Here is a 25,485-nt window from a genome sequence, read left to right as displayed (position 1 = left end):
AAGAGACCAGCCCTGGGCATCTCCCTGGGGTCATTCCCTCTCTTGTCTGCTCCACTGATCCCAGATCTGTAGAGGGTGCATGCCTGAGTCCAAACCTAACAGGAGAACCGCATGGCAGAAACCCCAAGTATCTCAGGGAGTTGGCAAGGCAGAGGAAGTGACCTAAGTCCATCCCCTGCCTGAAGAAGATTCCTAAGATGTCAAAGTCACTGTGCAGGGAGGAAACAGCCCAGCCACTTTCCTGGGGAGGGCCGAGAGGACATATGATGATACCCTCTAATGGCAATGCCTTGCTGCCCTGAGAGACTCTCTACAGGCGACAGCAGAACATGGGTTGGAGAAAGGAAAGCCCACTGAGGGGTCTGGAAGGAGCAGAGAGCCCCAGCATCACCCCCATGCCCCAGGCCAGTGGAGGAATACAGGGCCAAAGAATGAAAGAGTTTAGCCAGGCATGGGTGGCGCACACCTTTAATCCCAGCACTCACGAGGCAGAGGCGGGTGGATCTGTGTGCATTGGAGACCAGCCTGGTCTACAGAGTGAGTTCCTAGACAGCCAAGGTTACACAGAGAAACCCTGTCTCAAAAAAACTAAAGAATAGTCGAGTTCTTTTTTTCCCCCTCTTTTTATTGGCAAAGTAAATATATTTTTATGAAGGACCAAAGAAAATATACATAATTATAACATATGTACACCAACTTTATAGAATTTTTTAAATTTCAAATTTACACAAATGTCAACGTGTTATTAAAAGATATTTTATGTAGATGCGTACCTATGTACAGTTTGTTTACATACATTCATAGGATGTGAAATAGAGCCGTCAAAGCAAGCTAGTTCAATCGGTGCTAATTTCTAGACTCGACGACGAATGCAAATCTAAGTCAGACTGGGAGGCACTAGCTAGTTGCTTTGCATCCACCAGCCCTGTTCCCTTCTCCTCCCACAACAGGGAGGCTGGTGTCTGGAGGAGGGTGACCCAGGCTGGGTACACATGGATATGGCTCCATTTGTCTTGCATTTAAGCACATGCATTACGGCCTAGAGCGAGGGTGGCCATCCTCCTGGACCCTCGAAGACCTCTTGCATATGGCGGTCCTCACACCACAGTGAAGCCCTACACTTTTGACCTACTTCCTTTTTCCCAGCATGTCTTCCTCTGGGAACTACTATTTCAACACAGCCAAAACACTTCTTCCCCAGCAGTAAGGTTGGCTTTGGCCCAGGTAGGGAGCCCAATGGGAGAAGGGCAAGACCCCCCACACACAACACTGCTTCCAGCTGGCAGGAAGGCACAAAGGCACAAGGGTCCAGGCCTGCCTGGGCCACCTGGGCCACCAGGGAACCAGTCCCCAGGGACCTTGGGGACTCTAGGTCCTCCCCGGAAAGGCAGCCATGGCGGCTCTGGGTCACACCTCCTAAGATTCAGAGGTGGGGCTGGTAATATTGTCACATCCTTCTGAAGGAGGCAATAAGTTATTGCATTTAAAAACAAAATGTGGGGCTGGGGGAGGGTGGGGTGGCCACTGCGCTCAGTTGATGGTGCGCACTGCCCGGCTGCTCCGTGGGAAGCGATGCACCTTGATGTGTTTGGAGAGGTGGTCACTCCTCGCGAACTTCTTCTCGCACACGGGACACTGGTACGGCTTCACACCCGAGTGAGATCGCCGGTGCCGTGACAGCTCATCTGAGCGGGAAAACCTGTGGGACACGACGGTCAGCCAGGCCAGTGTGGGCACTGCCACCGCGAGTGATCTCAAATCCAGTCCCACTGTCTCCCTAGCACCAATGGAGGCAGGGGGAGGGCGCAGTGGGCCAGGCTAAGCCAGGCTGGATCTTAAGCTATCAGACCACCTCTGTAGCCACCCAAGGAGTTCCTGGCAAACCCTGATGTCACATCCTTCTGAAGGAGGTAATATGGAGGAGGCCCGAGACCTACCAGAGGGCAAGAGTCAAGGACCACAAGGCACACAGGTTTGCTCTCCTGGCCAGGGCTTGCTTCCCATAGTATCTGACAACTGTTCAGCATAGGAAGGGGCCTAAGGCTGCTAGCCACCAGGGACTCACTCCCCCACAGACACTCAATTGCCAAGTCCTTGGGCAACGGATCACTCCTGCACTGCCAGCGATGTTCGGTCCACCAGCATCACCTTTCCCTGGAGGAGGGGGCCATAGACATATACCCGAAGAGCCTGTGAAGACCAGCCAGAGGTGACCCAGGCCCAGCAAGGGAAGCAGACTCCTCAGACCACAGGAAGGCTTCTGTCACAACAGGGAAGGACCTTAGACTTGTGCCTGCCTGGCTCTTGCACCCTGCAGATCTAGACACTGGGCCTTCTGAGATGTCTCCAAATATGTCTGCATGGTATTATTCCTAAGCATTTAAATGGCTTCCTGGGACATCCCTCTCTCAGCTACTTCAGGAGGCAGGAACCAGAGTCAGGCCAAGGTACCCAGGCTGCTTTGGGGACACGAGACTTTTCATTTGGCTCCTGTTCATCAACAGGATCCCGGGACCTCACTACACCACCGCTACACACTTTGCTTCTCTTCCTCACTTTTTCTCCATCCTTCTTACTGCAAGACACATGCACACCCTTTCTCCTCTACCCATGTTCTCTCCTTGTTTTCTTCTACCCATCCCCCAGTGCTTAGCCCAAATGTCACTTCCTCAGGAGCCTGCATCCTATCCTTGACTCTCACAGCACTGTCCACCACTTTATTATCTTTCCTTTTGTAGGCGCTGGGGAGTCAAAGCTTAAACACGCTGGGTAAGTGCTCTACCACACTCAGCCATCCTTAGTCAATGTTAGCTCCAGGAAGGAGGGCACACTCCTGTATGCTCAGGAGGTACAGTTAAACAGAAGGGCCTCAGCAAGCATTCCAGGATGAGAAATGACTGTCACTGCATATACTCCCAGGAGCACACAGGAGTCCCAGGCCTGGCACCCCATTTCTAGACAGGGACCACTTGGGGATACAGAATAGGTGGACAGCAGGTGTATCACACTTTGTTATCAGGGGCTATGGCCATTTCAACTCTGATTCTGTATTGAGCCACACTGACCTCAGCCTAGGAAACAGAAGAGGACAGTGGCACAGACAACAGGTGGTGCTCATGACACCAAGGACCTCAACCTCCTGTGCTGCTGCCAGTGCAGGTGGAATTGCTGAGCAAGTGGCTGCCCTGCAACCACGTCACAAGGCATCAGGGGACCTGGCACATGGATGTGCCACAGAAGACCATCCAACTGGATGGAACTCACAGCGTTGTGAGACAGAACACCTGGGGCTAGAACAAAGCCTCCTCTCCCGGCCTGTCTGCTCTTGCCTCTCAGCTTCCTCTGCTTGGCTTGGTAGTGCTGTTACCAGGACCCTGTGCCACAGTCACGTGCCCCCATCAGGAGTTGGACACACCTCTCTCTCAAGAAAGAACAGGCTTGGCAGTGCCCACCCCGACGGTTCTGAGCATCCTGGGCCTCATTTCCATTCTTGCTTCCTGCCTGCCTTCTGGGGAACTGGTAGTAGCCCTCAGGCAGAGAGGCATCCGTGCCAGAGAACAAGCTGTCATCATTCCAGATCCCCTCCCTGCTGCCACAGCCTCTTGGTACTTGACAGGACTGTCCTTGTAACTGAGCTGAAGTCGACCCCCTGTCTCACTGGGTCACATCCTTTGGTAACAGCCTGAGGTAGCAATGGAGCAAGAGATAAGAGATCTTGGGTAGGCAGGATACAGCCTTGGATAAGTTTGGGCAAGTTGCCAAGCTTGTCAAACCTCAGTTTCCCCACCTTGAGACAGCAACACTGACAGACCTATTTCAGGGGACCGTGACAGACAATGAGGCTTCAGATGTGGCACTTGTTTCAGAACTGTGAACTCCTATTGAGTGCAGGGAGTAGAACACAGGGCCAGCCTGGTACACGGCACAGGCCTGGTGCCTGGCATCTGTGGGGCAGGCTCATGACTCCTGTCATTGGGTCACAGGGCAGAGGAAGCACAGGGACCACCAGTAATGCCAGCATGAGAGCTGTGTGAGACACCAGTTGCCATCTGTCCAGAAGCCATTGTTAACAATAGTTTCAGAAGCTGCAGGCCCTAAGGCTGTGTGTGCAGCACACAACCTGCACATAGTACACGGAGCATCTACTATCCACAAGGCCAAAGGACACATCCCTTCTTCTGGGCAGCAGTGACAAGGGCTGAGAGCTGGCCTGAAACCACACCACTAAGTTTGAATCCTGTGCCCATCTCCTCCAACTGTGGATTCCACTGTGTCCCTCTGGGCTTCCTGCATCCACCGTGGACATCGACAGTACATGCCACACAGGCTGCTGACAGCTATTAATATTCACTTTAGCTATGGCCCAGCAGATTCTTTCTGGAAGGAGCGGCTTGGCCACTCTGGAACAGGATGTTCCACACAGGGAACAAAGGAGAGGAAACTTCTAGGAAGGCGGCAAACAGCCACTTCCCAGATGGCTAGACCAGAACAGGCAGGCTGGCTTTAGTTCCTCCTGCATGCAAAACCAAGTCCCAACAGGGAGAGAGACAGGGAATCCTGGGTGCACAAAGGCAGAAGGCAGTGGGCTTTGGACTGGGGCAGGTGCTACCTCAGCTGTGTGGTGGTTCCCTGTGTGGAGGAGTCGGGGCAGGGCAGGGGATGGGCAAGTTCCGGAACTCAGGGCCCAGTGCCAGCACCAGAGGCAAATGGGAAGCACAGAGCATGCTGGGCCACCTAGGCCCAGCTGCAGGTGGAGGAGGGGCCTCTCCTCACTACAGGCTCTCCCCAGGGAGGTGAGCGCGAGTGTGGAGGAGCACTCTAAGTCTAGGATGGATGAGGGAGCAAGCAGAGGCTAAACTCCTGACTGCTGCTTTTTGGATTTGTGAGAGATGGTTCCTCTATGTAGCCCTGGCTGTCCTGGAACTCACTCTGTACCAGGCTGGCCTCAAACTCAAGAAATCCTCCTGCCTCTGCCTTCAAGAGCTGGGATTAAAGGTGTGCGTAGCCACTTGTAAGTTGTATGGCCACAGAGGATGTGCTTAGCTGTTCTACTTTCTCCTCTGGGCTCGCCTCACAGTCTAATTGTAAGAGTTAAAGTAACTAACTAACAGGCCTCCTCAGCGCCGTTACCACCGTGCCTGTGCTGCTATCTCTTCTCCCACAGCCAGGAGCACAATAGAAAAAGCACAGCCTAGGGGCTGAGCATGTGGCCCATTGGGTAAAGGGCTTGCTGTGCAGACTTGAGGACCCAAGTTCAGATCCCTGGCACTCACATAAAAACTGGACATAGCGTGTGCCCGTGATATCTGTGCTGGCGGGACAGAGACAGGCCGAAGCCCACTGGCCAGCCAGCTTAGGCGATCCATGAGCTCTAGGTTCCGTGAGAGATTCTGTCTCAAAAAAAGCAAGGTAGAAAGCCACTGAGGAAGACACATGACAAGCACCTCTGGCCTTCATGTGAATGTGTACTTGAAAACAGGAGCGAGCACACACACACACACACACACACACACACACACACACACACACACACAGAGAGAGAGAGAGAGAGAGAGAGAGAGAGAGAGAGAGAGAGAGAGAGAGAGAGAGAGAGAGAGAGAGCACTAAAGCCACTTGCACACCTGGCTGTCCTGGAGAATCAGTGGGGTGTGGCACTTATGGGGATGCATCCCAAGCCTCCAAACCACACTCACTATCTATATCCCTGTGACAGGTGATTATGCTGTTCCTTGACTTCCCTCTGTGGAGTGTGGACTACCACACATGCTGGTAGAGCTGTTGTGAGGACTCAGTGAGCTAATGCCAGGATTGGGGGTGCACAGCAAAGGCTGGGACACCACAAGCACCCCTGGGCCCATGGAGGTGGTAAGGGAGCCGGAGGGGAGGGTGGCATGGATGATCTTGCCAGGGAGCACACCGGGGAGGCTGTGGGCCAGAGCAAGAAGGCTGGACTGCAATTCAAACCCTCCAAAGTGTTCTCTCTATTTAAAGACCAGATCAGTCAGCTGGGTGTGGTGACGTACACCTTTAATCCCAGAACTCGGGAGGCAGAGACAGGCAGTGTCTTCTTGAGCTCGAGGCTAGCCTGGTCTACAAAGCAAGTCCCGGACAGCCAGGGCTACACAGAGAGACCCTGCCTTGAGAAAATGACCAGACCAGTTTGCAGGAGTAACGAGCTCCTGGAGAAGGGCACACATAAGTGAAGGGGCTGGTGGGGATGCTCCGAAGCTTGGCGTCATTCCAGCACAGTGTGGCATGTTACCACCCCCATCCTCATTGTCGGCAGTCCTTCCTGACCAGATCCAGTGTGTGTGTGTGTGTGTGTGTGTGTGTGTGTGTGTGTGTGTGTGTGTGTGTGTGTGTGTAGGGTGCATCTTCCCATCTAATTGCAGCAAGGAATTGCTGCCTACCCCACCGCCTCTGGGTGGGAGGTTAGGCATATGCAGGGAATCTGAAAACCTTCTATGCATAACCCCTAGGCTTCTGATACCCAAGAATACCCCGAGGACCGCACACACTCACACTACCAACCCTTTCCAGGGACCTTGACATGGACACCCTGTCCCTAGTCTTGCTGAGTGGGCTCTGCCTGGACCAGGAGGCCAGTGCAGGACTCAGGGTCAGAGCCAAGGCCCTTCCTTGGACACTGTGTGCTTCCTAGAGCAATAGGACGGTGGGCAATGACCTGCCTCCCAGCTCTCATCCTTGACCACATCTCACAGTCTATAGCCCCTGCCTGGCCTCTTCCCCTCTGCAGATGCCACTCAAATGGGCAGCACCAGTCAGGGTACAGTGCTAGGGCAAGCAAGCCCATGGGATCAGAACGGTTGGGTGAAGGCTAGTCAGTGGCTTGCCTATGAACAGTCCCTGTGAGTGCCAACGCCGGCCCCTATCCCAGGCAGGACACTTTTGAGGCTCCTCTTCAGAGTCGGACTGTGGGAAAGTGACAGTTCACCTCATGCAAAAAGAGTGCAGTGAGACCCCCTACCCACACACCCACCCCCCACTAACTCAGGGCTCCAGCAAACAAAAATGGCCAGACAGGAGACTGCAAGTTGATAGCAACCCCAGGCTCAGGGTCCCTGTCCCACTACCTCCTCCAAACAGGGTCCATTGCTCTCAGCTTCCTCAGTCAAAGCTCTTCCCCCTGGGCCTCTCTATCTGGCCTCCTCTTGTCCTACAACTCACACTCGCTACCAGACAGCCCTATACTGGGTCCACTCACTAAAGCACGTGGCTCAGAGAGGAGGAGACAGCAGGTCTAGGGAGCCCAGCATTTGAACAGGTGTGCAAAGACAGTAACACCTCCATTACCCAGGACACTGCCTGGGAAAGTCCCTTTTCTGGCCAGTTTAGCTCAGGAAGGGAAGTTCTGCCACATTCATCCCTCCATGCTCAGCCTCAGCAGGCCAGCACCTGCCCTGGGGCCAGCACCGCCAACTCAGAACCAAAGGCTTGCTCAGATCACCATCTTTTGTGATTGCTACTGGTGTGCTACCCCACACCAGGTGCCAGACACATATGATCTCACAGTACATAGGGAAGTGTGCCCTTACACAGCGGGCATCCATTCAGGTGTTCCAGTTGTGTCAGCCCTGTGCACAGATGAACCACATTGTGCGTGCGTGTGCATGTACACACACACACACACACACACACACACACACACACACACACACACACGTGACAGACAAGATGGGACTATACTGCTGGCACACAGTCTATCTGCTAGGGCCAGAGCACCCTCTACCTGGCTGTAGCATCCTGAACATGTGAGCTTCTGTAGGCCCCCAGCTACCTGCAGACAATGGGCAGTACCCAGGGCCCAGGGCAGGGTGACTGCAGGGTTCCATGGCCCCTGGCACCACATCTGGGAAAGCTGGCACCCTACTGTCTGGATCAGAAGTCTGAAGGATCCTGCCACCTTTGACCTCATATCGCAGCCATCAGTCCTTTTTGGTTGTTCTCTATGGCTTCCCAAAACACACCTCCATGTCCCCAGGAAGAAAGGAGGCAAAGCTCAGCCCACATCTGGGCAGGTTTTCATCCCCTGGCTGGAGGGGAGTGGCATTTTTTAGCTCAAGTCTTGGGGTTCACATTCCACTCAGAGTGGTGTGGCCTGGGTGGTTCTTAGGCAGTCATAGTTTCATGTACCTGACCAGAAATATCATGGGTTGATGGTGGTACTTACCCGGACGTGCTGTGAGGCTGGATAGGCCTCTGGCTGGTGGCCTGTGTGCCACCACTTAGCTGAAGTTCCCTCTACTTCGGCCCAGCCCCTTCTCTTCCATCCCAGCCCGAGAGACTCCCACACAGCACAAGCCCCAGCAAGACTTACCTACCTGGTCTTTGAAGAAACCAGAGACCAGGTGGCTTCCGGCTTTAGTCACCAAGTGGGACAAGGAAGTCTTCAAAAATTGTGCCATCTCTGACCCTGCCCCATGCCCATCCCTTGCTCCTTTCCTAATCTACCTTATCTAATGGACAAAGGGGCCTTGGCCACACACCCAAGTGAGCAGAGATGAGCCTACTTGCTTGCCGCCCAGCCTGTCCACAGGTACTGACCTCCAGCCACAGCCCGGCCAGGTGCAGGCGAAGGGCTTCTCGCCCGTGTGCCGGCGCAGGTGGGCCTTGAGGTGGCTGCTCTTGGTGTACATCTTGCTGCAGCCTGGGAAAGTGCATTTGTGCATTTTGAGGAGTTCTGCTGCAGGGTTCTTGGAAAACTTCTGGCCCACAAGGAGGCCAGCAGGGCCCGACCCTAGGGATCCCGAGCCAATGGGTTTGGCGGCGATGGGCACAGGCGCGATGCGCACAAACTTTGAAGGCAGGTTCAAGTTGGAGGATGGTACCACTTGAGGCAGGAGTGCAAAGGTCTGCCCCTGGATGTTGACCAGGAGCTGGGCGACCTTGACGCTCTCTGGGGCCTGCCCTGGGGAGGCTGGCCCTGCACCTGCCTCCTGCTTCACAGCCACGGGCTGGATCTGTAGCAACACCGGCATGGGGCCGTCACGTGCTGGCCCCTCACCAGCACCCTGGGTACCACCCCCACCAGTGCCACCTGGTGGTGGGGTACAGCGCTCTCTCCCACTGGACTCCGGATGGAGATGGCTCCGGTGTGACCCAGCTGAGAGCTGGCTGCCCGCCTCCGGGTCCCTGCTGCTGCTGCTGCTGCTGCTGCTGCTGCTGCTGCTGCTGCTGCTGCTGCTCTCTGGGGTCTCCTTGACCTCCACCTCCATGTTTTCTTCCAAAAATTCTTCAATCTCCTCCAGGGTAGGCTGGAAGGGCCTGGAGACGTCATCAGGCTCCCCTGACAGAAATTCAGGGAAGCAGAAATGTTCCCCCTTCACAGGCACGGCGGCTCTTCTCCACGACCCCCAGGTCACAGGGCCACTGCTATTTCCGACACCCCCGCTGCCACCACCACCACCACTGCCCAGTGTGGCCTGAGACAGGAGGAAATCCAAGATGCTGTCCTGGGCCTCAGGGCTTGGGCCTGCACTGTAGCAGGAACAGAAGGCTTGCGAGTCAGGGCTGGCACAAGAGCAGGGGCTGGAGACATCGCTGTCATCCTCAGAGACGGGTGAGGGGAACATGTGGTATGGCCGTCGGCTGGCCAGCCTATCACCCAGGTAACGCACTGGGCATTTCGGTGACGAGAAGGTCTCGCCCACTGGAAGCAAGTGGTCCACCATGCTGGCCTGGCCGAGCCTGTGGTGGCTGCAAAGAGGGAACAAGGGAGGATGGGTTAGAAGAACGGCATGCTCACCGGTGCCTTGCAGCCCCCACCCTCGGCTGCCTGCCCAAGGCCTCCTGTGGCCAAATGTCCAGATCCTGCCTCCATCCCAAGGGAGAATGAGGCCGGCAAGCATGTTTTCAAAAATTGCATCACTCTGTTTGCAAAAGAGCCCTCTCCAGGACCATTGCACAACCCGGGGGCACTTCTGATTTCAAACATTTTCCAGAATGATCCTGGAAAAGAATAAGACAAGGAATACTCTTGTCTGTGGTGAACAGCTGAGTCCATGGGGAGAGGAGGTTAGGGCCAGGAGGCCCTGCAAGTGAAGGGACCCTAGACTCTGTTCACTACTTGGAGTCAGAGGGGGGTGGGGTGGGAAGGGAAAGACCATTTGCCCTCTGAGCCTGTGCCACTGGGGCTCTTCTGTAGGATTTCCAGATTGAGCAAATAAAAACACGGGCTGCTTGTTAGAGGTTCACTTTAGCTTTTCAAAAGTGAACTTCTGTGAATGCAAGTGCAAGGTTTGGAGAACTGGATGTGACACGCATCTATATGGGCTGCCTGTGAGTTCACCTGGTAGCTATAGTTTGGAGAAAAAGTTAAAGGCCATTAAGTGCCTGCCTGCCTGCCTTCAGAGTGTTTCCCCACCAATCTCCGCAGTCTAGTTCAAAGATGGCCGAGACTCCATGACTGGGCAAAGTAAGGCATACTTGAGCAAAGCACTCCCTCCATGACACCTAACACTTTCCTGCCATGACCAACCAAAGGTCGAGCCTCCCTGGCGGCCATGAGTCCATGGAAGGTCTGAGAGCCCAGCTCATGAGTAACTTCCGTGGACCTCACAACCTTTGGGCAGGATGGGGGATGACATTTATCTTTGGCCAATGTGTGGGAGCAGAGCCTCCTGTTCTGCCTCCCTGTCCCCCAAGCTCTCCTATCTGACACTCACCGAGTTGGGAAGATGCCTGTGTCCCCTCTTGGCAGCACACTCTCCTGGGTCCCCAGAACTCAGCACCAAACCCGGTACCCAAGAGGGGCTCAGAGAACGTTGCTAGGAAGGAGAGGGGAGAGCTGTGTCCTCTGAAGCCAAAGGCTATCCTAGGTCTGGCGTCCAAGGAGAGTCAACAGTATCTGGCTGTGATGGGGCCACCTCTCCGGACCTTTGTCCCCTCCCAGTGGCCAAGGCTGTCTGATTATCAAGACTGATGTAGAGGAATTGCTCAGAGTGTCTGTACCCACACCCTGTCCATCTGTCATTAGGTCCACTCTGCAGCCTGGCACCTGCTACTGCCCAGCAGTCAAGAGGCCAATCATCAGGCTCCCCCATGCCTCAGTTTCCCTAACTGTTCTATGCTTTGCTGCCCTCTAAGTTTCTCTCTTGGTCCAGGGAATAGAGGCAAGATTGGAGCCCAAGGGTAGTCTTGCTAGGAGGCCAACTGAATTTAAATACTCAGCTAAAGATTTAACGCTGGGGATGTGTTTCCAAATACACACTCTTTACCACAGCAGAGGTTGGGGAGGAACAAAGCGCCAGACAGTGTAAAGGGCAAAGGGGCTGGGCAGAGCCCACACACTCCATTCTCCCAGCCTCGTCTGTCACCCACCCTACTAGCGCCCGCCTTATCAGTGGCTGTCAGCTATGTGGCCTCAGGCAAGCGACACAACTTCTCTGTGTGCACATCTGGGTGCTTCCAGTGTGACCTGTCTCCTAGGGTATATGCACACCCAGCGAGCTCATGTACACTGAGCACTTACTAAGGTCATACAAGATGTTCCAGGACCCAGAACAGGACCACCTAAAATCTCCCCAAATGAAACGGGACCACAGCTGGGACACTCCCCACAACACTGAGCGGCCTCACTGTTTCCAAGGGTGAGCATGGCACTGAGGCTTCCTTTCTAAAAGGATAGAAACCAAGGTCTGATGTAAAATTAAACAGTGGTGCGGGGTGGGCATAGTGGCTCAAGTCAGTAACCTCAGCATTCAGGAGGCTGAGGCCAGAGGATCGGGAGTTCAAAGGCAGCTACGGGAGAGCCCATTGAAATGCAGAAGTGCAGGAGTGGGGGGGGGGGAGAGAAGAAAGGAACAGAAGGACGATGGCAAAAGGAAGCCCCCCCAAATGCTCAGATTCCTCCAGGTCCGTGCCCACCCACATGTTGCCACTCCAACTGCTCCAGGCCTGGCTCACCCGCACTAACAGAGCCTGGGCTATGGCTTCAATGTCCCTTCAGTGGAAGTCCTGCCTCTCCTAGCATTCCAGGTGGGAGCTCAGAATTTAGATCTCAACTCAGAAGTCACTTTCCCTTGAATAGATCACCCAGGATTGTATTCTTTCACAGCAGGCACCACTGTGAGAACTGTCTTGTGTGCTTTTCTTCCCCCACCAGGAGACAAGCGATTCTGACGGTTAGATCTAGAGTCAAAAACAGCCCTAGCCTTTGCTTAAGGGTTCCAGGATGCAGGAGTAGAGTAAATACAGGAGTGGAGTGGCTGTAGCCAGTTAACAGGATCTTAAAACGGTGCTGAGCAATCCCCAGAACACTGAGGTACTAAGGGGCCAGGAGATCTGGGGCTTCCTGGACCCAGAGCTGAAAGCCAGAGCGTCAGCGCTCAAGCTGGTCCCTGAAAAACAGCAGCACGTGGCGCAGCCAGAGGCGCAAGCTGCGTGCAGGGGGAGGGGGCACCCTGTTCTGGGCACCGTCCCCGGCAGACTCCGCCCCCTCTCTTAGCCGGCCAGGCCTGCTGTTTATCCTCCCGGGGACACAGCGGCTGTAGGAACAACATGTAATTGATAACAAGCCGAGAGCCGGCCAAGGGCTAGCTAGCCATTGGGTCAGCGTGCAAATCACGGGGGTGGCGAATGGGGACCGTTCTTCAAAATAAGAGTCTTCTCCCTGAGGAGTCCGAAGGCCCCAAAGTTACTTCCATTCTCGCACCTGTAGGGTGGCGGGGGCTCCCCACGGTCAGGGGAAACATCTGAAGGGCTCGATCAAACATATGGGATTTTACCTTCCCATGCTGTGGGAGAAAACAACCTCTGTGCCCTCCAGGCCAGAGGGTTTCCAAGAGGGGTGGCCTGCTCTGCTCCGTGGCTGCTACCCTCAACCATCTCTCCCTGTTTGGGCAAAGGGGCCTGAGGACTCTAGGGAAACGGAGCATAGGCGCGGGAACGCTGCGGGTGCGCGCAAATGGGTGTGAGTTTGTGTCTTGTGACTGCGTGTGCTGGGCGCAGTGCAGCCGTGCGGGTGTCCGCCAGGTGCCCGCGCGTGGGTGCCCACCCGTGGGTGTGAAGTACGTGGGAAAGGAGGTGGCCCAGCCTCCTGCTCACAGCTTCGGAGATCACCTTACCCTCCACCCAGTGCCCTCCTCCGCTTCCCCTCTTAGGCCACCGCAGCGGTGACCGATAGTAACCTCTCTGCCCCTCGGTCTCCAGGCCCCGCCAGGCGCCGCCATATGGGAGCGCAGGTTCAGGAGTGCCACGGACGCGCGTGGGCTCTGTGGTCAGGAGCTGCGCACATGAGGTTCACCCTCCGCGGTCCCCGCGCGCTCACACGGGGGTTCCCGCATTTTCAGGGTCCCCGCGCGCGGCTCGGACAGCGCGGGGTAAGGGGACAGCCTGCGATTCCCCCGGGCGGACCCACGCGGCCGCGGTATCTCGCGCGTCTCCCACCTGGACTTGGCGTTGCCTGGTGCGGCCTCGCGCGTGCGGCCCGGCTCCGTATGCGGCCGCGCGTCCAGCGCTCTTGGCCGCAGCCCGCACTCCCTGCGGCCGAGCTGGGCGCTCGCCGCTCTCCGCGCTCTCCGACCGCTCACGTGATGCCGCGGGCGCCGCGAAGGCTCGCAGGAGGCTCGGCCTCGGGCGCGCGCCCCATTGGCTAACGCCGAGCGTCACGCGCCCCGCCCCGCCCCGGCCGCGCCCTCCAGATGCCCACGCGTTCCCGGGCCTCAGCGTGGACTCGCACTCGGTCCTCCTGAACGCACGTGAGATGGGCCCAGAAGTCCACCGAAAGCCCGCACAGTCCCGAAGTGCAGACAGACCACGTGGGGCCTCGTGAGCGGAATTATCCCCGCAGCCCCCTCCGCATTCCGATCAAGGCCCGATCTAGTAGGGACTGTGTCTAAAGGAACCAATTGTAAAAACACATCTGGTCTTTTCTCCAGCGGTCACGGCTACCCACCGGAATGCGCGCTCACTGAGCTGCCCTCCGCCTCTGCGGGACTGTCTGCGGAGGCTTGCTGACCACCACCGTAAGCCAGTGACACTGCAGGCGCCACCCCAAAGACTGCAGGGTGCTCCGGATCTGCAGAGGGAGTTTCAGACTTCAGTCCCAAGCCAGCCGGGACTGCTTTTGCATCAGCTTAATGAGGACCATGAAGGCCAAGAAAACACATGAGCAGAGGGTGCTGGGTACCCTGCTGTGTCCTTTAGCCCACACTCTGCCTGGCTCCACAGCTGGCATGAAAGAAGCGCTGACAGAGAGCATGGGCCTTCCTAGCCACACAGTGAGCCAGGTACAGTCAGGTCTGTCTGCCTAAGGGATTTCTTACAGACACATTTGGACACACCTTCCTTCCTTCCTGGCACTTCCGACTTGGCACTGGGAAGTGGCCAGCCTTTGCCCCTGCGGCTCCCAGTAGTCCCTACTGGAGCCAGGATTTGTAGCCAGCAAGTCTGGAACCCCTACATCAAGGATCTGAGAACTCTCCAGGTCAGTGCCCAGGACCCAGAGCACCGAGGGAGCCCCGTGCTTTGCACAAGACCGGCACGATACCCTCTGAGGCGGCGGTATTGTGGAGCCAGGGCTAGCAAGCAGAACAGGAAGAGTTGGCTAGTTGGTAAAGTTGATTGATCCCGTTTTGTCAGGGCAGGGCAGGGTCAGGCTGGGCCAGCACACTTCTTCACTTAGTACTGCCTAAGCTGGGCTCTATACCCCTCACACTCTGTGTCCAAAGTCTCCTCTGCCCCTGGGGAGAAGTGCAGCCAAAGGTCAGAAGCTCAAAAGCAAAGATGGAACTGAGCAGCCTCGGCCCAAAGGGAAGATGCTCCGGCTGTGTAGAAGCTCGTGGCCAGTCTCCGGCATCCTGCCTAAACCTGAGTCAGATCAGACACCCTTGCTTCAGAACCTTCCCTGGGCTGCCAGCTTTCCCACAGGATATATATCCCAAGTTTTCCCAGCTTTCTTCCGTCTCCCTTGGGTCTCAATCATTCCATGGCCCCTTTCTCCTTGCTCAGATGAGTCCAACCACATGGCCCCCAATTTGCCAGGAACACGCTCAGGACCTTCACACAGGCTGTTCCCTTCCCAGCACTCACATGGCTCCCTCCTTCAGGTTTTATTGAAGTGATACCTTCAAGGGCGCCTGCACTTGCCCCTCACCCCCTTTCCTCCACCCCCATTTTCCTATCCAGCTTAACAGCTCTGGATACTTATCATCTTCTAATTTATCAAAAACTTCCATTTTATTCTGTGTACTCTTGTCTTCTACAGGGAAATGTAAGCTATACAGACAGAAATTTCTATGTAGTCACACCCCAGGACCAAAGTTTGCATCCCTAGCACCGTGTAAAAGCCAGGTAGGTCTGGATGCTGCCTGTGATTTTAGGACACAAGGAGCAGAGGCAGGGCCCCCAGAGGAAGCCTGGCTGTGGGACTAGCTGGAACCGGTGAGCTCCAGGACTTGCTAGAGACCTTGCCTCAGTGAATATAATAGAGGCGGGAGAAAGTCACCAAATGTTAGCTTCAGGCCTGCACATGCTCACATCCATATGGGATGTGTGCCTCCTACACATACAAATGTGCATGCTCACAACAACACGCAGAGAAATGAAATTAAATGGAGCTTCAGGGACTTACCCTACACAGGGGAGAGGTGGTCCCTGGAGAAATTAGAACAGTTTTCTTGTAAGAGAGAAAAATATCTTCCAGAATTTGCCTTCACGTCGACTGTGCTCCCAGTTTGCCTTCACGTCGACTGTGCTCCCTGCCTGCCTCCTTCATCAGCAAGGCCCAGTCATCCGTCCATCAGCCAGCAGCCATGTCCCATGCCAGCTTTAGCCCCCGCCCCAGCCTGGATACCTCTACACATCCATCACAGTGCAGTGCTGGGATCAGAGTTTCAGTGCAAGGCATTCCGCTGACTGAGGGAAGACGACACAGGGATCCTGACCCCCCTGTGAGTACCAGCCCCCCCCCCCCATTTCCCACCATCTAGACAGGACAACTCGCCCAGGATAGCAGGAAGGACTTACATACTTATCGTTTTCAGGGCTGCAGCTGGACACCAGGGCATCAGGCTTACCAGGCAAGTTCTCCCCAGTGCTACATTCCACTCATTACTAAAGAGGAGGAAAAGAAAGCCAGGACAGAGAGAGAGAGAGAGAGAGAGAGAGAGAGAGAGAGAGAGAGAGAGAGAGAGAGAGAGAGAGACAGAGAGAGAGAGAGAGAAGAGAGAGAAGAGGAGGGAGAGAAGAGAGAGAGACAGAGAGAGAGACAGAGAGAGAGACAGAGAGAGAGACAGAGAGGGAGAGAGAGACAGAGAGACAGAGAGAGACAGAGATATGTTTTTCGAGACAGGGTTTCTCTGTGTAGCCTTGGTGGTCTTGGACTAACTTTGTAGACCAGGCTGGCTTTGAACTCACAGTGATCCACCTGCCTCTGCCTCCTGAGTGCTGGGATTAAAGGCGTGTGCCACCATGCCTGGCTTCCAAACTCTATATTTTAACTGGAAAAGTTAAAGTTGGGGGTCGTCTTATACGCTGGAAAATACGGTAACTTGTACTCGGGCCTGGGTTTGGTCCCCCAGCACAGCACACATGTGCATACACGCATACTCACAGATAAAATAAAGAATGTGTATCGTGGACTGGCATTCTTTCTGTTTACTTAGCGTCGTCTCCTCTCCCAGGCACATGCCCCTAGCTCCAGCTACACTCCAAGACCTGTGGCACCCCAGCTGCCAACAATGAGCCAGCCCCCAGCCCCCCCCCGCCGCCGCCCGCAACCCGATGGCTTCTCACCTGGCATCTTCCCGCAGAGGCAGACTCTGAAGCAATGAAGGTGGGCTCAGCAAGAGTTTCGTGGGGTGCTGGCTGGGGCTTGTCTTGCGTGGGATGCCTGCTTCCCTGGCAGCTGGCTGCAGCATGAACACGCACGATGCTACAAGTCCAGGGCGGGGCGTCACAGGGAAGGCCTCCTGAGACCTTCCTGCTTGGCTTGGAGACATGGCCCTCGTCTCCCCCTAGTTCCTGTACAGTCTTCCTTGTGTCTGTCTGTATCCTAGTCTCTTCTCATGAGGATTCTAATCCAGTGACTACATTTTTATTTCATTCCATGTTTGAAGGCCCTGTCTCCAAAAACACAGGCTTTCTGAAGGACTGAAATTTAGCACCATCACATAAGCACTGAGAGAAATATCATTCAACCCACCACCCTTGGGCACCTCAGGTAAAAACCTATCCTAGAGCTGCCTCACCTGGAGCCATTCTCATTAACCACAGCCCAGCTACCCAAGAGAAGTTGAGGCCATATTGGACATTGTCAGCCCCAACCCTCACACATTCCACATGGGTGAGCAGCCCAAGGGTCCTGCTAGTTTGGAGTTCTTGGTCCACCATGACAAAATAAGCCTCAGTTCAAGTTACCCTGGTGTTCAAGGCTCTGGTTAGTTCCATCCTTGCCAAATGGCCTCCTGCTACCACTTGCCCTGCTTCAAGGAGGGCAGTTGCTATGGATGGTGAAGCAAGGCTCTGGGTAGCCAGCCTTGTTTCAAAGCCTGCTCCTGGGCCTTGGGTGTGTGACTCCAGGCAAATCGTGTCCCTACCATTCATCCATTTCTATCTGACAATGATGATCCTGAGGTGTCTGGGCCACGGAAGCGACTCATTCAGATCCCCTGTGTGGAAGGCTGGTGGAGTGTTGCCAGTCGGGGCCCCAGGAGCCCCCACCTCTGGGCCCACACAGCCTCTCTGGCATGGCTCTCATGGCTTCCCAGCTGGGGACAGAGCTTGGGTGCTGCTTGGTGGTTCCTGGTGGTGCAGGAGCTTCCCACAGTGGATGGAGCTACTATGGTTGGGCTCCTGGCCAACACTCTGCAGGCTGCAAGCAGAGGCGTTCTGACTATCGGACCTGCATCCTGGCCTGGCGCTGTCTCTGCTAAGGGTCCTCTCTGCTGTGTCTCCAAGACACCACGCCTATAAAGCCCCACAAGTCCCTTCCCAGGGGCATTTGCTTCAGAAGACAGAAGGAATGCTGGGAGCCACTCTGTGGCTTGCTCCAGATTGAGTGAGTTACATACTAAACCTTAGAAAAGTGCCTGGAACCAAGTAGAAGTTTCTGATCCAGGCTACCACTCCTTCCTGTAAGCCAGTCTCAGGGACTCACTTCAACTACCCTGTGTATAGAAGTCTGATAAATAGTAGGTGGGCTGGGCGTAGTGGTGCATGTCTTTAATCCCTGCACTCAGGAGGCAGAGGCAGGTGGATCTTTATGAGCTTGAGTCCAGCCTGGTCTACGAAGCAAGTTCCAGGACAGCCAGGGCTGTTACACAGAGAAACCCTATCTTGAAAAAGAAAAGAAAACAATCAAATAAACAAAAACAAACAAACAAACAAAGCCAACTGGTGTCTGAGGTCATCTCATATACCTACTGACATTATCTTGTACTTGACAAATTTGTAATTATCATGTCAAATAAAAATAAAACATATTCTATGGGGGTTGGAGAGATGGTTCAGTGGTTAAGAGCACTTCACTGCTCTTCCAGAGGTCCTGAATTCAATTCCCAGCAACCACATGGTAGCTCACAACCATCTGCAATGGGATCTGATCAACTCTTCTGGTGTGCATGAAGACAGACAGAGCACTCATACACAAAATGCATGAATAAATAAATCTTTTTTAAAAAGAAAAGAAAACATATTCTAAAAAGAATGGCATATATTAACTTTACCAGTAAGTTAATGAATCTACTTTTATAGGCAGCTAGACTAGTATTTGTTGTAAGGATTTATTTTTATTTTACATGTGTCGGTGTTTTGCCTACATGAATGTCTGTCTCCCAGGTGCATGCAGTGCCCATGACACTGGAGTTACAGGTTGCTGGGAGCCTCCATGTAGGTGCTGAGAATTGAGCTCAAGTTCTCTGCAAAAGGTTTCTTGAGGACCTGGAGTGTGTTCCACGTCTGTGGACCACAGGCCCTTTGCACCTCTGCTTCCTCTTCCCAGGTACCTCCACATTGCCTAGGTCGGAGTTCACATTTCCCCCACCTCCTTTATAGTTAGTCCCTCTCTTTCCCAGCATCTCTCAAGGTTTGTAATGATCCATTAAAATCAGTGTGTGCGTTAATTAATGCCTGTGTCCCATAGTGAGCACTGACAATCCTGCTTAGTCTCCTTTCCTCAGAACTTCTAGTTCTTAACAGAATGACCCCAAAGAAAGACCGTGCCTCTCCACGCACCCCTGTAGCTGTAGCTGGCCTGAGGGCCCTGAGGGAGTGAGGATAGGAAGCTCTACGTTGGCCTCCTCATGTTTCAGGTAGACCCCTCCTGGGCCAAGCAGACAAGGCCATCATCTGGGAAGGGGAGCCCGGGTTAGAAGACCTCAGAGAGTGCCCCACAAAGCATCTGGCTCACCGGGTGGGCCCTCAGGAGACAGAGTGACAGAGACACAAGTGTTTAAGCCAACACTGCTTTGATCTGTTGCAGATGGTACTCTACCCATGGGTCCAGGCCTGTTACCCAGGAAACGGCTAATAGCTACCGGTAGTGTCTGAAGCTTAGGGATTTGACTTGGGCTTCTTGGCTTGGTATGTCTTGAGTGGCACCTAGTAGACCATTGACTTTTAGACCTTTTCCCAGGCTACTGAACTGCAATCTGGTGCTCTCTTGGTGTTGGGCAGCAGTGACCACAGCCCCAAGTCAACTGCCTGCCACAGTCTGAGTGCAAAGGGTTAGGTGCGGGTGATTTATGCAGGGTACTTTATGGAAAGTGCTATGTGCAGGGTGATTTATGCAGGGTGCTAGGTGCAGGGTGATTTATGCAGGGTGCTAGGTGCAGGGTGATTTATGTAAGGCGCTGTATGCAAGGCACTGTATGCAGGGAGCTGTGTGCAGGGTGCACTACACTGATGACTGGGGCTGCTCCACATATTTCGTGTATTCGGTGCATTTTCTACTTAGAGCGCATCTGTCAGGAGGAGAGCCTGTGTATCTGAGGAGTGGCACATGAGGCGCCACATCTGCTTCCTAGTCGTCTCACAGCCAGCCTTGCGGTGTGGACGGCGGTACAGTCAAACGTGCTGCTGTGGTGGAAACCCTCTTTATCTTCCACTCTGGAGAGGGTAGAGGATGGAGCTGTGCGGCTCATTGGGCTGTGCTGGCAGGGGTAGATAGGAGGTGTGAGGCAGGCAATGTACCTCCAGCCATTGTTACAGTTGAATTCTGAGAAGCTCATATGAAACCCCAGCTGATACAGTTAGTCACTCTCCTGAGTGCCATTATATGCCAGGCAGAGGGCCAAGAGCCACAAGGCATGTCCTATATGCCAGTCAGTCCCAGTGCTTGACAAGTTCTGCCTCACCTCTACCCAGCATCTCTAGGAGGTTGGTGCTGTCTATGGCCATGGACATGAGAGTCCATAGGAGGAGCTGGTGCCATCAGAAAAAGAGCAAATTGCTGTCTAGGTAGAGTGTGATGGCACCACGAAAACTCTGTGTCTGCCCAAGTGCTCACACAGCAGTGACATGGAGGTGACAGAAGAATCCTGAGCCCAGACCTGCTTGACCTACTGGGAAGGAGCTGAAGTCATGGCCAGAAGTGAAGATGGATTCAAATGACACCTCCAGGCCTCAGCCTGCCCTCCTGAGCTGCGTCACGTGGGCCTCGCCTGGTGACAATGAGTCAGTGGGTGTCTACTGCCTGACCAATATGAGACTTGACTATGACTGTCATGCCCGGCTCAGGATGAAGTTCCCACCGGTGGTGTCTAGGCTGCCTGCTCTGGAAACCCTAGCAGAGCCAAAGTCCTGCCATCTTTGTCAAATCATCCATGTCAGCTTGCAAAAGGTCACTGCAGAGGAGTTTGCTGATTGTTGATGTTACCATGGAAGCGGGGCAGAGGGTCATGAGACCCTCCTCTGAGCAGCCAGCCACACCTCCTAGCCACACCTCCCAGCCACACCCCCCAGCCACACCTCCCAGCCACACCTCCCAGCCAGCGGCCTGGGGAGGTAGCTGGAGCATATAGGTGGGGAAGGACTGAGGTGACTACACCTGCTTTAAGGTCACTCGTGATCCCGCCTGTGACCTCTCACCTATACTCTGTAACTAAGCCAAATAAACTGCATGGATCCTCAGAATGGACTTTGGCGCCATCACACCTCAGTTTGTTTTTGGGACCTTACAATGGAGGGGTTAGATGTTATCGCTTTGGAAAAAGAATTTTAGCAACAATAATTCACAAGGAACTGATGTGGTCCTGTTCTATACTTTGAGGAGGAGACCCTGGGTGTCTTTTCTCCCTCAGAGGGATTTTTCTTCTTCTTCTTCTTCTTCTTCTTCTTCTTCTTCTTCTTCTTCTTCTTCTTCTTCTTCTTTTTTTGTGTGTGTGTGTGTGTGTGTGTGTGTGTGTGTGTGTGTGTGTGTGTGTGTTTGAGACAGGGTTTCCCTATGTAGCTGTGGCTGTCCTAGACTCACTTTGTAGACCAGGGTGGCCTTGAACTCATAGTGATCTGCCTGCCCCTGCCTCTGCCTCCCGAGTGCTGGGGTTAAAGGAGTGGGCCACCACCACCCAGCTCCTTTCTGGTTTTTTGAGGCAGGGTTTCTCATTGTAGCCCTAGGTGTCTTGAAATCACTCTGTAGACCAGGCTGCCCTCAAACTCACAGAGATCTGCCTGCCTCTGCCTCCCACATGCTGAGACGTGAGGCATGTGCCACTACCACCCAGCTGCTCAGTGGGATTTTAAACACATTCCTGGTCAAAGAAACACAAAGCCAGATACTCTTCCTCTAACTCACTCTTTTAAAACTGCGACGCTGGGAGGCGGTTAACCTGGCATCTTCACAGCTCACCTACGCTGTGTGTGCAGCTGCCACGCATCTACGTTCAGGAACCAACTCAAAGAAATGGCCAGGTGTTCTGTCAGATTTCCAGCAAACATGTTTTCTCCACCATTTGAGAAATGTCAGAAGCTCATAAAAAATAAAATTAGGAACCAAAACCAACCAAATAAAAACTCTTCATCGTTGGCTATGGCCTGTCTGTGCACCAGACTATTGCTTGTCTCCTCAAACTGATTTAGTTTGTTTTGTTTCAAAGCACTGAGGGTAGAATTCAGGGCCTCACACATGTTAGGCAGCACACATGTGTGCTTGAGCCACATGCCCAATTCTCATGTGCTAACTTAATTCAAAATTTAAAAAGACTATTTTATGAAGCTTAAAGTGGAAAAGAAAAAAACAAGTGAACCTGGCCTGGGTGCTCATGCCTGTAATCTCAGCAAATGAGAGGCTGAGGCAGGATGATGACTGAGAGTTCAAGGCCAGCCAGGGCTCAGAGAAAAAGAGGAGGTGGGGAGAGGAACAAAGAGAAAGAACTGTCACATAAAATCTACAGACTACCTAACGGGGAAAAAAAAACATAAAAAAATGAGGGTTCAGTATCATGAATACAGCGACTTTAACTAATGTTTACATGGAGTACTGGGAGTGTGAGACATCACTCTGGTACCTATAGTCACAGTTCTAGATTTTTCTACAATGAATATGTATCACAGACACACACACACAGACACACATGCACACACAGACACATGTGCACACAAGACAGATACACACGCACATGTGTGCATGCACAGACATGTGTGTGCACACACATGCACACACACACATACACACACATGCACAGGCACATGCACATGTGCTTACGTACAGACACACATATGCACATATGCACACACACCTGCACACACCTGCACACACACGCACACATGCATGGACACTTTTTTAATTGTTCAAAATTTCAGCAAACACAAACAAGTATGAAAAGAAAAGGATATGCAGACGATCTCACCATTGTTAAGTTTTCTTACTACATAAGAAAAGAGACACATATCAGGGGGTGGAGCACAGCTTTGGAGTCTTTTTTAAAAAATTATCATCAAAATCGTAGGGCAGGGCTGGAGAGATGACTCAGTGGCAAAGCACTGGCTGTTTTTGCAGAGAACCTGGGTTCAATTCCCAGCACCCACATGGAGGCTCACAACCATCTGTAACTTTGGTTCCAGGACATCCACCCACTTTCATTGCATGTACCTGGTGCATAGACATACATGTAGGCAAAACACTCATACATCGAAAATAAAAATAAATCTTTACAATGAATGCTAGTCTAGGTGCCTTTAGAGTAGATTCATTAACTTAGCTGCAAACCTAGTCGTTCTAAGCACATACTTTATTTTTATTTGGCATGTGGTTAAGTATGCATTTAGCAAGTAAGGAGGTGATGTCGACAGGTGTGTGCAGATAAGTGAAGTATGGCCCGGAACACCTATTCTCCCTTTGGATTGGGTGCATTTAAAACCCTCACCATTACTATTTGAAATGTGCAATGAGCTACTGGGCATTATGATGCCTGGAATCCAATTTAGAGAATTCGACTTTACTATCACATATAAGATTCTAATAAAAAGCCAGGCCTGGAGGCCTGGGCTTGTCTTCCCAGCTGCTGCAGAGGCTAGAAACCTGAGGTAGAGAGTGAGAGCAGGGTCATCTCGGTAACTTAGTGAGACCCTGTCTCAAAATGAAAAATACAAAAGAGGGCGAGGTTGGCACTAGGTGGCAGGGCTACTGCCATGCGTGCGTGAACCCGTGTCCAGTGCCCAGCACAGCAAACACAATGTCAATTGCAATAAATATCCTTGATGCTTGTGTTTCTATGAATTTCTATTACTTTGGGAATGGGTGTATAGTGGGGATGGAATCTAGGGATACCACACCCTAAGTGTCAGTGTTCTGAGCTCCACCCTAGCTCCTTCCTGACCTGCCTTCCTTTCAGAGTCTCTGTCTCCCCCACCGCACCCCCCTCTTGGCATTGTTTGTGTCTTTTGTAGCTCAGACTGGCCTTGAGGTGTGGCTGAGGATGACTTTGTAAGAACTTTAACTTCTGAATTCTCCTGCCTCCTACACCTCAATGCTGGGATTACAGGCGTGACCCATCATGCCCAGCGTATACAGCATTGGGATGGAACCTAAGGCTTTTCCGCACGGCAGGCGCGCACTCTGAACCACACTCCCAGCCTCTGTCCTGTTTCTTAAAGAGGAATTTGAAGACCAGGAGAGTGAAGCAAGGGGTATTTTTCTTTGGGACATTTGGGACCTGACTGCTCTCTAGGATTTCCAGTCCTGTGTGGCCATTCGACAGGTTCAGTCCCAAAGGCTCCCAGGCCTCCCTTCCTAGGTCCCTCACTTGATACAAAGTACAGCTGGCTGCCAGTTTAACAAATGAAAACATGTCACTGTGTTGCCTTTTTGATCCTATAATTGCTAGATGCAGGTTTCCAGGTGCTCATCTGCCCTTGACTAACATGGGGAGTCCCTGTGGAGGGCCTGTGTGCACCCCCTGCCCCCCCCCGGCCGACCCAGGATCTGGTATCCAGACCTTTCTCTTACTAAGGAGTAGGAATTGAAAGATAGTTAAACCCAGTCTTATCTGCATCCAACATGCTTTTGAAATGGACCAATTTGTTTACATTTCTAAAGCTAAATGCAGCCATGGATCCTGCCTTTGGCATCAGCTTAGAAAAATCCCTCTGCACCTCTGCATCAAGGTCCAGCATGTGTTTGGTCTCATTGTCATCCCCCAAGGTAAAATATTGGCCTCTTTCAACCGCGGAGAGGCAGTGATGAAACCTAAAACTTCTTCCCAGCAGCTGGAATTTTATCCAGCCCCAGGTCAAGGTCAGGACCTCACTTGCACAGACTGGACAGGCCTGGCTTGCCTATCCTCCCCTTTGATCTTGCCTTAGAAGGTGTGTGTGTGTGTGTGTGTGTGTGTGTGTGTGTGTGTGTGTGTGTGTGTGGTCTCTATGCAAATCCCACCTGAAAGGAGGGAGGGGCCCCCTGCTGACCACACAGCCTGAGCCAGAGGCCCAGAGAACTCACAGCATCCCAGGCCATCATGAGACACACGGGGCTGTGTAATCTGCCACAGAGAGGGCAGTGAGCACTGGCTTTCCTTCCTGCTTTCAGGCTGTACCCGGTGCTACAAGGCAGACGCGTCACTCTCCAGGTCTCGGGACTGGGAATCTAAACAGCAAGAACATGTGCAGGGACACAGTCCAGACTGCAGAGAAGGACAGGACAAGCTCCTTCTACTTCCAGGACAGATTTGTCACCTGGGAACAGTGACACCCAAGATGTAGCTGTCAGGTTAAAGAAACTGTATTGGGCCTTGCAAACTGATGATGACACAGACTGTTGAGGTTGGGAACAGGTATCAGCACCTTAGAGGTGCGGTCAGGCCGAAGGGGAGGGGTACTTGGACAGATGGCCTACTGCTCAGTCTCTGGGCGTGGAGGTCCGGATGATGGTGGAGGGGTTTGATAGAACCACATGCAAGGCCCCACTCCAGAGCCTGGAGAGATGACAGCCCAGCAGACCTACACAGCTGACCTGCACAGCTCTCTCCAGCCCTCACATGTGCTTAGCCATGGCTGTCAGGCGGGGCATGCTGTGATAAAGACAGGTGCCTG

General features: G+C 53.3%; 2 protein-coding genes across 3 annotated transcripts in view; one reads left to right on the top strand and one right to left on the bottom strand.

Annotated features, from left to right (window-relative positions):
• Window positions 1–327: 327 nt before the first annotated feature.
• On the bottom strand, window positions 328–13,531 carry Klf15 (KLF transcription factor 15). 2 transcript variants are annotated; one of them, XM_051154903.1, is made up of 3 exons: window positions 10,686–11,067; window positions 8,566–9,717; window positions 328–1,699 (listed from the first exon to the last, which is right to left on the bottom strand). In XM_051154903.1, exons 2-3 carry the CDS (start codon window positions 9,690–9,692, stop codon window positions 1,531–1,533), a joined length of 1,296 nt encoding a protein of 431 aa, XP_051010860.1. In that variant the 5' UTR covers window positions 9,693–9,717; window positions 10,686–11,067; the 3' UTR covers window positions 328–1,530. The 2 variants fall into 2 exon arrangements, with proteins under 2 accessions (XP_051010860.1, XP_051010859.1); XM_051154902.1 differs by lacking the exon at window positions 10,686–11,067 and adding an exon at window positions 13,408–13,531 and having other exon boundaries at window positions 329–1,699.
• The window catches only part of Cfap100 (cilia and flagella associated protein 100), a 53,070-nt gene continuing 39,418 nt past the window's right edge, over window positions 11,834–25,485 (top strand). Inside the window, exons 1-4 of the mRNA XM_051154674.1 lie at window positions 11,834–11,874; window positions 12,867–13,028; window positions 13,171–13,718; window positions 13,899–13,985. Coding sequence (XP_051010631.1) covers window positions 11,834–11,874; window positions 12,867–13,028; window positions 13,171–13,718; window positions 13,899–13,985 — 838 coding nt within the window. The remainder of the gene's footprint in view (window positions 11,875–12,866; window positions 13,029–13,170; window positions 13,719–13,898; window positions 13,986–25,485) is intronic.

Source organism: Acomys russatus, chromosome 13, assembly GCF_903995435.1.
Source record: "Acomys russatus chromosome 13, mAcoRus1.1, whole genome shotgun sequence".
NCBI lineage: Eukaryota > Metazoa > Chordata > Mammalia > Rodentia > Muridae > Acomys > Acomys russatus.
Note: the sequence above shows the minus strand (reverse complement) of the source record. Positions and strands in the feature narration are given on the sequence as shown.